The sequence below is a fragment of the Rhamphochromis sp. 'chilingali' genome, assembly GCF_963969265.1.
Source record: "Rhamphochromis sp. 'chilingali' genome assembly, chromosome: 7".
Classification (NCBI taxonomy): domain Eukaryota; kingdom Metazoa; phylum Chordata; class Actinopteri; order Cichliformes; family Cichlidae; genus Rhamphochromis; species Rhamphochromis sp. 'chilingali'.
In genome coordinates, this window is record NC_137934.1 from 34,234,771 (window position 1) to 34,250,125 (window position 15,355).

Consider the following 15,355-nt stretch of genomic DNA (forward strand, 5'->3'; position numbering starts at 1 on the left):
CTTAACGCTTCAAATGAGTAGTGCAACTTTAGCATCTGTGTTCCAATTTGGGCATACGTTTTGAACCACACGCTCATATCCAGATAAATCTAGAAACACTTTTCCATGTAAACATTATCAGCCCAAAGCATTGTTCAATGTTTTGGCTTACAGCTTTTAATTTTACTGCTGCAGATCTGAAAATGCTTTCTAAAAAAACTGTTTTTAACAGCTCTCTTGGCTCTGTCTAAAAGTTTTTTAAAAAATCTGCCTACGTGTATCGGAAACAGTCGGATTGTCTTTTTTTCTCACCAGTTGCCTGAGTTTAATAGATATGATTCGTTAATTGTGTTTTATACTGACTGGCGCACAAAGCCTACACAACCAGTAGGGGTGTTTTGTCCTTCAACCAAAAAATAGTGGTGCTTTATTAGATCACTTCATACCCCGTACACTGTTGCTGCATTGTAGCTTCTTCCCTACTGTGTACAGTATACAATCTAATATTTAGAAATTGTTCAAGATCTGTTGTCTGAGCAGTACCAAAGACTACCGCTACAGTACAGTACTAAAGAGTGGCTGCTCCTGGCTCATCTGTTTCTTGTTTTTTCTCATGGCTCTTCTTGTGCTGAATTACCATCTATTTTATTTTAGCAGTTCTCTTAATTTTCCTGTCCCAATAAAGTTACTCAATGTGACCACACAAAAGTTGTGCCTTTGTTGCTGCTTGCTGTTAAAATGAAATTGAGGCTGTTTTTAGTCTGCGGATAGCACAGGCACTGGAAATAATGCCTCTATATTATCTAAATTGCCTTTGAAATTTCTGAAGTCGGTTCCCACTTAATTTTTTCTTAATTTGATGGGTAAGGCTCACTTGTACTGCGTGCAGAGCTGTTTTTCTTTTAACAAGACCAGCTCTGGGGATATGGCTCTGCTGTGGTGACCTAAGGCAGGTACTGAAGCATAAAGTCATGCTTCAAGAGCCAGATGTCACACATCTTTGCATGGCACATTGTGCATCCTAAGAGTTACGTTTTGCAAGCGTACTTCACATTTTTAAATGAAATCTTTTAAGCTTATTTGTGTTCCAAGTGAACAGAAGTACAACTAATCGAGGCCATTTGCTTTCCCCAAATATATTATGTGACATTTTGGATCATCCTACAGTAATAATTTACTGTGGTCTGTTCTTTATCAAGCTCATAGAGCTAATGGGAAATCTGAAGCCACTTATTTTGCAATACTACAAGTTTTCTCTGGTCAACAGACGGTACCTTTTCAGCATGTAGAGATGTTGTAAGATGGAATTATGTGCGAGTACTTTAGTGTAATTTTGCACAGAGCCATATTAAGCCACTTTCAAGGATACACTGTGCCTGAAGGCTCCCATTGAGAGAGTTCTGAAAGTGTGACTCCTAGTAACATTTTATGTAGCATGAGCAAAAGGATAGCATAACTCCACACCTAATTAATTCATAGTTCTTGTCATACTGTCATGTTAGACTAAACCTTCCTGCAACTGGAGACAAGATATGAGAGCCACGTCACTAATAGTTAAACAACCAAACAAGCTGAAATTTAGCATTTACCAACATAAGCTCGCATCCTCTGAACAGACACAAATACTGAAGACAGTGGGGAAATAATTATTTACCCCCTGCAGAATTTGTAAGTTTGCTCTCTTTAAAAAGGAGGATTCTGTGTTCAGATGAACAGAATCCACCTTTTGGAATCACAGATACTTGTTATCTATTGAGACACTCATATAACATATATAAAACACCTGTCCACAGAATCAGTTTTTTCCATTCCAACTTCTTCACGAACATGGGCAAAACCAAAGCGCTGTCAAAGGATGTCAGGGGAAAGATTATAGGCCGACATAAGGCTGGAAAGGGCTACAAGTCCATCAGCAGGAAGCTTGATGAGAAGTTGATGACTGCTGCGGTTACAGAGAATTGGAAGAAATGTAAAATTACCATCAGTCGTCCTTGGTCTGGAGCTCCATGCGAGTGAGGGGTGAGGATGATCATGAGAAAAGTGGTAGATCAGCCCAAAACTACACGGACTGATGGACTGATATCTTGCAACAACTACAAGGTTGCCGTGACCCAAAGACCCATAGTCTAATATGGACACTGGATGACTTTCGCGCATTCACGGGCCAATGGAAGGGACAATGTACCATAAAATTTTGAACAAAAACCTCCTTCCCTTCAATGTTACTTAGGCAGAACACTGAAGATGAGTTGTGGCTGCGTCTTTGAGCATGACAATGACCCAAAACATCTCACCAAAGAAAAAAAGAGTGTCTAAAGAAGAAGCACTTTAAGGTCATAGAGTAGTTTAGCCAGTCTCAAGACCTCAGTCCCATATGAATCTGTGGAGGGAGCTATAGCTTCGAGTTGCTAAAAGCAGTCAAAAAACCTAAAGTATTCAGAGAGTTTCTGTAAAGAGGAGTGGCCCAAACATTCCTCCTGAAATGCATGCAAACCTGGTGGTCAGATACAAGAAACATCTCGCTGCGCGTGCCAACAAGGGTTTCTCCACCAACTACTAAGTCATATTTTGTTTGGGGATAAAATACTTATTTCACCAAAAGACAAATGCAAATCAATGTATAACTTCTATGTAACAGGGTTATTTTCTAAATATTTTATTGGTATTCTGTGTCTCTCCATTACAATGAAACACTGTTCACATGAATATGAATAAAAAATAAAAATAAGGCTGAAATCTTGTCTCTGGACTCGCTCCACAGACATTCCCAGTTGTATGCATGCATTCACTTGTTCCCTTTGTCTGTTTTATGTCAACCTGACAGTCTGAACTAACAGAGCATGCTTGATGTCTATTATCCTTTTGGTATCAGTTCTGGGTTATCGTGGTGAAATCATCCTGAGTTTCTTTCTGATTGTACTTTCTGTTACACGTCAGTGTAGGAACTGTGCACAAGCATTATGATTTTTCCATTAGTCCTGCATTTGGTGGGATGTAGCCTTACAGATTTACATCTTCTTGAAATAATAATGCAAATGTATATTAAAACCATTTTTGAGACTATATTTAATCACATGCAAAATGTGGCTGTAATGAGCGCACTGATTTAATGTGATGGGACACAGTGATGATGAAAAAGACAGGATGCATTATTCTGCTGAAAGCCTTTCAGCAGGCGCCTTTCCTTTTCTTAGCTGACAGGAATGGCAGCCAGTGTGGTCTTCTGCTGCTGTAGCCCATATGCTTCAAGGTTCAACAGAGATGCTCTTCTGCATACCTTGTATGTAATGAGTGGTATTTTGAATTGCTGTTGCCTCTTCTCTATATACCCTAGAGATGATTCTGTGGCAAAATCCCAGGAAATGAGCAGTTCTGAAATGCTCAGACCAGCCCACCAACATCCATGCCACATTCAAAGTCATTTAAATAAACTTTCTTCCCTGTTCTCATGCTCGATTTGAATTTCTTCAGGCTATCTTGAGTATGTCTACTGGTGTAAATGCACTGATTTGATGCCTTTTGATTGGCTGATATTTGCATAAATGAGCAATTAAACAGTTAAACCTAATGCAGCTGCTGGTGAGTTTATGTGATTACCTTGTATTGGAGTGCTAGTCTTGAAGAGATCTCTGCTTAGGCACTCTAAAGCTCTGCTGAAAGACTTGTGCTGGTCATAGACTAAATTACGAAGTGATTGTTGGCAGCTGACTGACTTTACTGATCAAGCATGTTAAACCTTCTTTTGGCTGTCGTGGCTGTTGTGGTTAAGTTGGAGATGCTGCTCCATGTGAAGGAATTCAAGTTTTTAAAAGCCATCAAAGGCAAGATGGAGACTGGTGCAGCACTGGCATTTGGAGTGATGCGGGCATTTTAATAATACCTATCGAGATTTCAGACCTCATTTATAGTCATGAATTCAGTGGGAGTATATAGAGTTCTCGCAGCAGGATGAAGCTCAGCGAGACTCTTGCTCCTGTGAATGTAAAGAAGCCAAGGTAGTTAGAATGTTTAAAGAGTTCTGTTGGAAAGAGTTCCTGTGGATGTCATTATAAGTCCCACCTTGCCTGCAATATGAAATGGGATTGTAAGCTTTCAAATGGGAGTTTTTCGAATCTACTCGAAGTCTGTGTTTTCTATCTGAAAGAGCTGGCATTAAGAGCGCTAGTTGTAAGACAGCATTTAGTAAGCGTATACGTGTCTCTTTTTTTAATATTTTTGTGTGTTGACCCAGTTACCAATTGTGAAAAGCAGAGAAATGCAGGAACTTTTTAGCCCACGAAGCCTAAAGTCACTGCTACCATTCATTAGCTACTTTTCCATGCTACAGCTGTGGTCAGTTCCAGAGATCAAAAGATGCAGAAAAAACATCAGAAATGGTTTTACAGGCGAAAGTAGGTGGCAATATAATGACTGAAGACTTTCAAGCCCTTATCCCTTCACAATGGTGGAAACTGAGCTGCAATTACCCAGCATGGGGGAAACAAAAGACTTGGAAAATGCATTAAGCCTTGTCACTTAGTGTTCCACAGCAACATCAGCAAACCCTGCAGCCCAATGCTGCTCGAGAGTTCAAAGCACACTTTTAAATGCTAACCGAGAAGAATTTTTATTTTATTGCATTAGATATTGTGGAGCAGATTTCAATTATCTTGATTTTCTCTGAACTTATGTTTCACACATTGAAGTTTTTAATGTCTATTAGGAGCATATCTGCATGGATCATTAAAGTCTATAGCATCTGCTTTTGGGAAATAATGTCCAATATATTTCTATTTTTTTAAGAACTTTCTGCACTAATCAGTTTCTGTTTGAGAAATTTTTCTGTTTAAATGCCTGCAGCTGGTATGACGATCTGCAATGTGGTCTAAAGATATTTGGTCATCCAGCTGAGACACTGACTATTTTTAAAGATTAAACAGATGGAGCACTTCACAAAGTTTTAAGGACTTGAGGTGTCTCCCAAAATCATTTTTCTCAGAAGATTATTAGATAACTTGTCATATTTTCTATTTCCATGACTTTATATTAAAAGATTTATTAAACTATAATCCCAGGAATTAGGTGGTGCATTGAATAGCATGTAATAATGATTTACAGGTGATAATGAACATCAAAAAACTATGTAGGTTTAACCGTACTTACCGACTACAACCACTGTTGTGCGGATGACATGTAGATGGTTGATGTGAGAGAACAGAATGAGATGGATGCAGATGATCTGCTCTGGTGACCCCCAAAGGGAACAGCCAAAAGATTGCTCACACAATTTCATATAACCAAATCATGTATCTTGACTCGTCTGTGCTAAGAACCACCGGGTCCCAAATGCATGAGCCTCAGCATGTGTAACGAGTGTTTTCAGTGAGAAGAAACACAAGGAATCATGTGACAGATGATGATGGCACCATAGTCTTTTGAGAATCCCAAAATCTAGTGAGATTTAGTCATCTACCAAATACCTCTAAAACATGTAGAAGTAGTGCTGTTGAAATATGATTCATTTACTTTTCTTCTTTGCTGCACATTGCATCCACGTTTGATTTAGCTCAAATTTTACAGCTGGGAGTGACGCAACGCTCCCATGAATCTGGTGGACAGCAGTTTGGACTGTTGCCACAAAGCAAGAACGTCCTGGGGTCAAATCCACCACCTGATCTGTGTGGGGTTTGCACGTTGTCCCTGTGTCTGCGTGGGATGTTTTCAGGTACTCCAGCTTCCTTGCACAGAATACACGCAGTTAGTGGGGTTAGGTTAACTAGTGATTCTAAATTGTCCATACATGAGTGTGATTGGTTGTCTGTCTCTCTGTTAGCCCTCTGACAGACTGGTGATTGGTCCAGTGTGTACTAACCTCTTGCCCTATGGCCCCTAGTCCCTCGCCACCCTGAAGTGGATAAGGGTGGCGAGGACACTAGCTTGTGAATCCCCCATACTATGAAGCCACACTTTCCATCTGTAGTCTCTTCATTTCACCTGCTGGCTGAAGATCAACACCCAATAACAATGTGCCGACTTTTTTCTGAGTCACTTTTCACATTCTTCTCTTTCTTTTTTTTCTTACAATGGCACCGCGGCAAAAGGCAAACCCTCTTGAAAAATCAACAAAAGAATGTTTCTGCCAATAAGAGGGGCTTTCAGTACCATCAGCCTATTTATCCTTAATGTCAAACTTGCAGTGTTGGGAGACAAACAGCTCCTGACTGTGTGACCTCATTAGCCTGCCCATGTCGAACGATAGAAAGAGGAGTAAATGCCAGTGTTAGCTCAGCTGACAGAGTTGGAGATGATTCATTGCAGAAATCCATTAGTCTGAGACTCGAGACGCCCAACAATTAAGCTCTGCCTCTCCCATCAATGTGCGGCTTGTTAGAGCTAATAATCACGGTAGTAGCCAGCGTCCCTCTGGGACATCCCAAACAATCCAACAGCCTGGGAGGGAACTGACTCGGATTTTCCCTTAAGCCCACTCATCATTTATTCTTATGTAATTGCCAGAGGGTATCTGGTGGGTGTGTCAGGAGATATTTACTGCCGCTGTTGCGTTGTGTGAAAGGGTCCCACACCCTGTCAGGATCTGGGGGAAAAAGGGTGCCTTTTACATCATTCTTTTTACCATGAGAGTATTATGCAAAATAGCAGCGCTACAATGATACCTATGATGTTGAGCAAGTTTTCAGACACACATTTCACAGCAACAACTCTTTAAAACGTGCAGGTCTTAACAGGTGTGTGAGTCTAGACAGAAATCACACACAGCATGCTGTTTCCTCCTTTGTCCAGCAGATGGTAGGTTATGAAACAAGTATCTGTATGCAACCCTTCTTTCTCCTTGCTCCTGGGTTGCTTACAACAGTGAGCATTAACCTGAGGTTGTAGATGGAGGGGGCAAAGGGCTGTAAAAGAGTTGACATCAGCTCTCAGCAGCATCCAGCGGGTTGTAATGGCCACTCTCAGTCCTGTTAGCTTCTGGTTGCACTGCATTTGTTTGCTTGAAGACCACAGTTATTTCACCCACACTCCCCTCTTTTTGGAAAAGGAATTCTTTTTTGACATAGTAAAGGCTGAGGAATTGTAAGTCTCTACATTGACCAAAAGCACTGCTCACATAACGAACAGATGCCATTACATAACCAAGTGTGCTGCATTCAGTTATCAAAACAAATGAGTCTGATTGCATTGCAACGTCCCAGCCATGAAAGACAGGGAGGGAAATTTTCTTTTTTTGGAAGGAGCAGAAAGGGAAAGAGTGAGAAAAAAGAAAAACAAAGCACCCTGAAAGTGTTTAGACCCTTTAGTCACACATCTTTGTGATTAGGTAGACCTCAGAAGCCTTTCATGTGTAAAACTTCAGTGAGCACATCCTGTGCGGTGTGTGGCGTGTCCTGCTCGGCCTCTCATTAAATACACTCGATTGAGATTTATTTCCAGGAGCTATGTGGGAAAGTTATGCGGAAGTGGCACATTGTGTGAGATTAGACAGGTTTTTTTTCCCTTACTTGCCAGGAGATAAAAATGCCTTCTGTGGACACAAACGAGAACTCGGGAGGGTTCGTGTATATTTGGAAAATTTCCTCAGCTGAAGTGAACATGTTGCACTGAAATATTTTCCAACATCTGCCACCCATCAGGATGTCTGCTTTCTGAGCCACTGCTGCATTCCTGAGCCGCTCCCTCTACCTGGATGAAAAACAAGAAGAAGAAGAAGAAAACCCTTCCCTGTCGTTCTCCTCAGCGCGATGCTTCTAAATGGCTACCATTGTGCAAACGTCAGATCCTGTGAGAACTAGCACAAGTTTTTTTCTTTTTTTCAGGTTGTTATTCTTCAATCATACATTCCGTACTTTTATGGATTTCATGAACCTTAAGGTTATAAAACTTAAATCGGAGGCTTAAATCATACAGAATGAGTCTATTAAAGAATAAAACAGCAGAATATGAGTCGAGAAGCGTTAATGTGATGGTAGCAAAACACTGTTTTAGTGCCCTTGAAAACCACAGTTTCTAATACCAACTGTGTTACCCCTGTTTCCTGCTCTTTGCTTGTTTCTGTCTCATAGCAGTATTCATGCCTCTTAAACCAAAACCTGGAAGGGAGAGTTAAGTCCTCCCTGCTCTGTTTGACTGTTTACAACTGTTTAGCAGACCCCTGCAATTTAAGAGCCAGCAGGGGCCAATGCATCTAATTCACTTTTTAAAGGTAGCTGCTAAAGAGTAGTCAATTTGGTAATGCTGTGTGAAAAAAAGAAAACAAGAATGAAATAAAAAGAAAAGGGTAACTGGGAATGTATTCATGATATACAATAATTCCATTGTCCTTGTTGCATGGTGTCTAATCCCAGCCCATTCAGCGCAGCACTTAAGATTCTTGGCATACTCCCATACTCATTGCTACTCATGAACTTAATCTTTTTTTTTCCTCTTCTCAGAATCGGTCAAGTGTGTGGCTTAGCCAGATCAAATGAAAGCAAACTAGCTCGCTGCAGAATGGCATTCCAAAAGCACAAAAAGTCAGGAGAGCAAGCCTCCAAGGTTGTGTTATATAAGAGCAGAACGAGCCGCTCGGTGTCTGTCTGAGAATCTGTTGGCTCTATTGAATGATATAACAGAGGGCTTAAATATCCCCGGTGCGCCGTTTGTTTGTCCCGTCCCGCAGTGCAGTCTGAACAGACTCGACTCTGGGCTCGTCGTGTTTCATATAAATAAATCAGTTTTATTGTAGCATATAAAATTAAATCATTTTACAATTTATTCCAGTATGACACATAATATCCAAATAAAGTAGCTACATTATTTTATTTTGATAAATAATATTAATAACAATAATAATAAAAAAAAACATTCATTCATCCTTTGACATGTTTCGCTTTGTCTTTTTTTCTTTCTTTTTTTCTCATGAAGGGAGGTCAATAGCTGCCACAAAACATGAACAATAATGCCCACGTCAGGAAGGAATGAAACCGCGCGCCTGTTAAACAAGTCGAGAGTTTACATTTCATCGTCTGGTGTCTTTTTTTTCTTTCTCTAAAAAAAAAACAAACCAAAGATACAACATGATAATGCTAATTGAAGTTGCGCATGTGCATATCTACATATACACACACAAGTCTACAGTCTGGGTCATGTCTGGTGTACGGGATCAAAATATACACAGTGAATCGATATCAGCGACTAAGATTAATGTACAAATATTAATTACATCTTGCTCCTTAACGAAGCTACTTCAAATGCTCCAATTAATACGAAGCAGTTCATATTAGGCATGCTGAGTCACAGCAAACAGTGCACTTCATTAAGTCCTCATGATGTAAGCCAACAATTCCTTGGGAATCTCGTTACAACAAGAAGCTGGTAGTTGATTGGTGGTCTATTTACACCCCTGCTTTCATCTAGACTGCCATTGGCTGCCAATGATGCTGCTGCTGCTGCTGCTGATCTCTTTCTCTCGCGGAGGGGTTTTGGCTGCTCCTCACCAATCAGTCTCTGAACTTGTGGATGTCGTTGGAGAGGCGGTAGAAGGGATAGGAGGCTTCGTTGGCATGGGGACAGTTGTAGGTGCACTTGCAGGACTCAATCATCATGATGTTCTTGTAGAAGGTCTCGCCGTCCTCACAGCGGAACTTGACGCGGATGGTTCTGGTGTCGTGGGGGCTGCAACAGCGGCTGTCCATGCAGGTTCCGCAGTACCTGGGTCTGTACTTCTTCAGGCTGGAGCAGCCGGCGTAGGTGAACTTCACCGGCTGGCTCGATCTCTTAGTTCTGCTGCACTTCTTTCCCTTCTGCAAGAAGAATGGGCACAAGAGCGACAATTGTCAGTTGCGCACTGAGACCCAGCTGTAGCATACCTTCAGCATCATGCGTGCTTCCATTGGATTGGTTCAGCTAGCTGGCTCGAGCTTACCTTCAGACTGGAGTAAGGTGACTGGGTGCATGGCCGCACTTCGCAGATTCTCGACTCTCTGACCAGCTTGCATTCACTGTTGTTGTTGGTGACTCGGGTGGAGATGCCAGTTCCACAGCTCTTGGAGCACTGGGACCAGGGTGTGGTTTGAACGATGCACTTCTGGCTCTCGAACATGTGGTGGACTTCCGGCTGTGGTCTGTATGCTATGATTAAAAAGAAGCAATGAAAACATTAGTGAATCTGAATGCAGTTTATTTTACCATCTCAGTTGAACCCAGAAGAAAAACCTTCAGAATTAAAGACTGCTTTCTTACCTGGTAGGGACTTCAGCCCTCCCTTGACAATTGAAATGAGCTCATTCCTGTTGGTGAGATCATCTTCCAAATCCTTCATCACTGAGTCTTTGCCAAAGATCTTCTCTAGGGTGTCTGTCTCCTTGCTGTCATCACACACCCACTCTTCACAGCACTGGCCTGCTACCTTGACCAGCCTGGGGTTGGCACAGCCCAAGTTGGGAAGAGAGAGCTCCTGCGGGCATAGCGGTACGCATCCCACTGCCCCATCAATGCATGTGCACTGGTGTTTGCAGTTGGGCTGGAAGCTCTCTCCATTCTGGTAGATCCTGCTGTTGTACTCACATGGTCTGCCCTCTGACTTGGCTGCAGCAAGCAGGGAGAAAAAGGAAAAAAACAGAGGGAGAGGAATGTTATTCTTTCCTGCTTTGCTCAAAGAAGTCTGCTGAAGACATCACATGGCTGCCAGATAAGGATCAGTTAAACTGTGAAATTCTTCAGGCTGCCTGTGAGGAGTCTTTTTCCCTCCACAGTGGGCTGCCTGTGCTTTGAGGTTCAGACTAGTTTCCTCCTAGCTGCATTCCATAGTGTTGAAATCACATAGGTTCCCATATTCTTGAATAATAATCCCTCTTATTAAAAAAAAGTCTTCAGGCTAAGTCATGAGGCATGCACATCTGGAGGAGGATGATCTTTATACATACCTCGGCAGATGCCACGAGTAGTAGCAGCAGCAAAACTGGCCCCAAAGTTACACTCCAGTCCTTTAGTGTGGTCACAGGGCTCGGTCAGACTACAGTCCTCGTTCAGCTGCCTGGCGCAAACTTTGCAGCAGCCGCAGCCATCCAGGACGACACTCACGCCGGGTGCGCACTGGGGCATCTCCCGAGGGCAATCACACACGGAGGGGCAGGAGGTGGAGGAATAGGAGGAGAGGACCTGTATAACCAGAAAAGAAAAACACAAAACCATCTTTTAGAAACGTTTAAAATCAAGCAACATAGAATGGCTTACAACAAGATAAACTTAGTCTCAAAAGAGCAGCTTCTCCTCTCTCTAACTAAATGTAGGGAATTAAAACCGCAAAACGTTTCTCTTTATATTTCAGTGAAGAGTGAGAGAGGGAGACTCACCAGGTTAAAGCTTCCGAGGAAGGCAACGACAACAGTAAGCAGCAGCATCTTGGATAAATTTCTTGTGCGCGTTCAAAAGGAATCCTGCTCTCGGTGTAAGGAAAAGTCTGTCTTCGGAGGAGTCCTTAAGTATTCCCTCTCTTAGCCGTTTGTCTCTCTTAATGTCTTTGCTGGTAGTCTCTATCGTCAGAGGCTCCTTTAGAGTAGAAGAAGCTCTCAGTGAAGCGCTTGCAGTCTGCTGAGGTCCGGCCACCTCTGTACTTTTATACTATAGTGAGAAGCTGACGTCGTCGCTGGCCTGCCTGCTGAACTGTTCCCAAACTATGCCAGGAATGTTTCTCGGCGCATTTTCCATCCAAGACCTAAGCTCCACCCTGTCTAAACCTTTCTCTTTTTTTTCTCTCTCTCTTTCCCAAATGGATTTTTCCCCCCTGGATCCCATCTGAACACACTTTTCCGTCTCACATTTTTCCCTTCTTGTTTATCCCCCCTTTCATTTTCTTCCTCTGCTCGCCCCTCACGTCTATCACATCAGCTTCATTTGGGTTTTTTTTTCTGAAGTGGTGAACTTGAGATGCTTTATTGTCACTTTTGTGTGTGTGTGTGTGTGTGTGTGTGTGTGTGTGTGTGTGTGTGTGTGTGTGTGTGTGTGTGTGTGTGTGTGTGTGTGTGTCAGCCGTTGAATTTTAGAGTCACTTGTCTTCATATAAGAATGCCATGTCGCAGAATATCCCCAAAATAGCATCCCAAGACTTAAAGATCAGATCAGAAGTTTGAACAAAACTTTATTATGGATCAATTTAAGTGTCAGTTATGCAGTTGAACATGTTCGACTGTTGCTGATTACTGTGTCAGGCATGCTTTTGCCTACACAGTAATTAGGCGCAGATCAGTTGATTAAATACACTTTTACAAGACGATGAACACGTTTAAAATAACCGTACGAGCTTTTCTCTTAAAGGTGTAGGCAGAAATACGTTGAACAGTCTATTTCTGGCTCTCCGGTGCCTTTATTCAGGGGAGCTAAGCATTACCAGATGCGCACCAGAGCTCAGACGTAACAATATTGCCATATTTGGTATGGCAGTAGCTTGCATTATTAACATATTTCTCTCCCCCTTGGCCAGCATTCCTGACAGCATAAAGGCTTGTTAAATATGTTCTTCATGCAGGGAAATTCCTTTTCCTTTCATCCTTTGAAGCAGTTTTGCCCCCCTTACACACTCACACAATGTGTCCATCATGTTTCGTGGGGGGAAGAAAGAAAGTGGGTCCTGCTGTAGGTGAAGTGATCTAATTTTCCGCAAGAGATGCGGTGATGTTAGTGGTGTTTGGTGGGGGGAGACAAACACTTGGGTCTTTGTCTTAGTTTTTAACAACACGAGTCTCAATAAGTCTCTTCCACCTGAGTTTTGAAATGATTCCGAGTTATAATAGCTTTGACCAGGTGGCAGCGAAATGCGTAAAGACGAGATATAAACCGTTGTTATTGTCACGACGGGATGGCAGATTCCAAACAGGATTTCTTTTTTCTTTTCTTTTTTGCATGAGGGCAAAGAGTTTGTGTTTGTAAGGATCGGACATTTCACTTCTCCCCTCTTCCCTGTAGCCTTATGTGTAGACTTTACATAACGGTACAGTGAGACAGCAGCACTGAGCAAGACGGCTGAAGAGCCTCTCCGGTGAGTTTGGACTTCCTTTGTTTTTTTTGTTCTGTTTTGATTTTCATTTTCCTCTAGTGAGCCTAACATTGGTGGCTACCCTCAGAATAAAATCCCCTTTATATGATAATAGAACATAGCAGATACATTTCTTCTAAAAAAAAAAAAACCAGCCACAAAAATAAATAACCCTTGGTAAAGCGTCTTCTTCTTTGTTTTCTCGCAAGAGACACTTTTTAAAAGATCTTTTAATAGCCTATAGGTTTCCCCACGTGGACTGATTGTCGTGGTTGTTATTTTTGTGGCCATATTTTTATAATTCCAATTCAAGACACTAGATGGTGATGTGTAAGGAATAACTGGTGGATGACCATTTTTATTATTATTATAATTTAAAGACTGACCAGAATCCAAACGTCAAACCATCTTTAAATAGAGGAGGACGTATTCATGTGATAACAGTCCTTGTCCGTGAAGCCTCTTACTCACGTCTGTGTGAGTATTCAGAATGGAGATGGACGTGTGGGTGCAGCCTTTTTGGATAGGGGGTGTGTCTTTGTGAGCACATGTGTAGTGTTCCTGTGTGCATTGCAACGCTGTATTATGAAAATGGGTCTCTATTTTTGTGGCAGTTATACAATTTTTTAAAGGGAGATTTCTATTGTGGCCCTGACAGAACGCACTGAAAATTTAGAAACAGCTACAAAATCACGGAAAAACACAACGGAAGTTAAATAAAGTACAATAGAAATAGAAAAAAACAACACAGTAGAATTTGAATGAAACACAACGGAAGTTGAATAAACAAATGGTAAGAAATGCTGCAAAAAGCGCACAAAACGCAACAGAATTCAAATAAAACACAATAGAAGTAGAAAAAAACACAAGTGAAGTTTAGGAAAACAAGAGAAATACAATGAAAAATGCAGCAAAAGCTCAGAAAAAACTCAAAAAACAATCTAAGTGATTTTGGGGAGATAATTTGATGGACCAGCTGCAGAAGTGACAAGCAAACAGTAGGTAGCTAACATCAAACATGCACAATATTATATGAGTTGTGTGATTAAAACACATGTTACAAATCCAATAAGTCTTGAAGCGTTTTAAGGGGCAAACCTTTGCATGTTTTCCTTTCTTGTTATTCCCACAGCTGTTTGGTCACGTTGTCTCCACTGAAACATTTCACTTGTACTTTTTTGTGAATTTGTTTATTTTTCTCCTTCTGTTGTGTTTTTGTCAACTTCTGTTGTATTTTTTCTGTTTTCATTGTGTTTTGTATGCTTTTGTGGTCATTTTCTTTTTAAATTTCCTGATGTTTTCTTAAGTTACAGTGCATTTGACCTCTCAGGACAACCGTAGATATCCCACACTGAGACCCTCTAACACACGTCCAGCATGGTTAGGCCGGATAAAGACACAGTGTGTTAAGCAGGCTTGATGAGGAAAGTTGATTTTTTTTAAGCTTAATCATGCATTTAATTCCACAAATGTATGTAAAAATAAACACTGAAGTGGGAGAACACTCCTTTAATGGTCATTTATATTATTGCTTTGTTTGATTGTCCACTTCTCAGTTGTCCTTTAGTGTTGTAATGGTTTTATGCCTACCTCTGTGTGTGTATGACAGCATGTTTGCATCCGTCCCAGTGTTACAATGATGGGAAGCAGTGTTTTCATTTTACGTCAGTGGAGAATAACACGCAGCAATATTCATTCCATTATTCCCCGTTCATTTTAGGAAACATTCCAAAAGCTGGATGTGCGTCTTTTGTTGTAATTGCCCTTGCCAAATAGTTTCCACTAAAGCCATCGGAGAGCCCCTCACGCAAACAGCACACAATACGGTCCTTTGACCTTTGTGATGATGAGGGACTCGCTCTCCTTCTTGACAGAATCGATGATTGGATTGTTGTCACTGCTCTGCATCTGAGCGACTTCAAAGCCTCTGGCTGGGAAGTCTAAGCAGTTTCAACGTTGACCAATGCTTGAGAGATTCCAAGGCTCACTGTGACGGAAGCCCATTATCAGAACCCATCAGGACTGCATGACCTTCAGGAAGTCTAGACAGGTGGCAGCCCTCAGCTTCCTTATTTATGTTTAAGACACGGATGGACCAGGATCTACATGTTTAAACAACAGATTCCATTGTACTATAGCCAAGACAGATGTCATAACTAGCATGCAGTTTGTACTAGCAACATTTCCTTCTTCTGTCAGCTCACGGAGAAGCAGGAAATTTGATGAGTTACAGCTTGTTCGCATATGAATGGCTGCTTAGATTAAGCAAGCAATTAAAACGCAGAGTCCAGTTCTGAAGAAATATAAATCTGACAAGTTCACAAGAAGACAAACACATGAGATCACACTTTCACACAAATTTCTGATGTA

The 15,355-nt window shown here is 41.5% G+C and overlaps 1 protein-coding gene across 1 annotated transcript; it reads right to left on the bottom strand.

The window, feature by feature from the left end:
• Positions 1-8,668: 8,668 nt before the first annotated feature.
• Positions 8,669-11,630, bottom strand: ccn1 (cellular communication network factor 1). Its single transcript, XM_080887179.1, has 5 exons — positions 11,307-11,630; positions 10,878-11,112; positions 10,195-10,539; positions 9,878-10,083; positions 8,669-9,755 (listed from the first exon to the last, which is right to left on the bottom strand). Exons 1-5 carry the CDS (start codon positions 11,352-11,354, stop codon positions 9,453-9,455), a joined length of 1,137 nt encoding a protein of 378 aa, XP_080743305.1. The 5' UTR covers positions 11,355-11,630; the 3' UTR covers positions 8,669-9,452.
• Between the last annotated feature and the right edge of the window lie 3,725 nt (positions 11,631-15,355).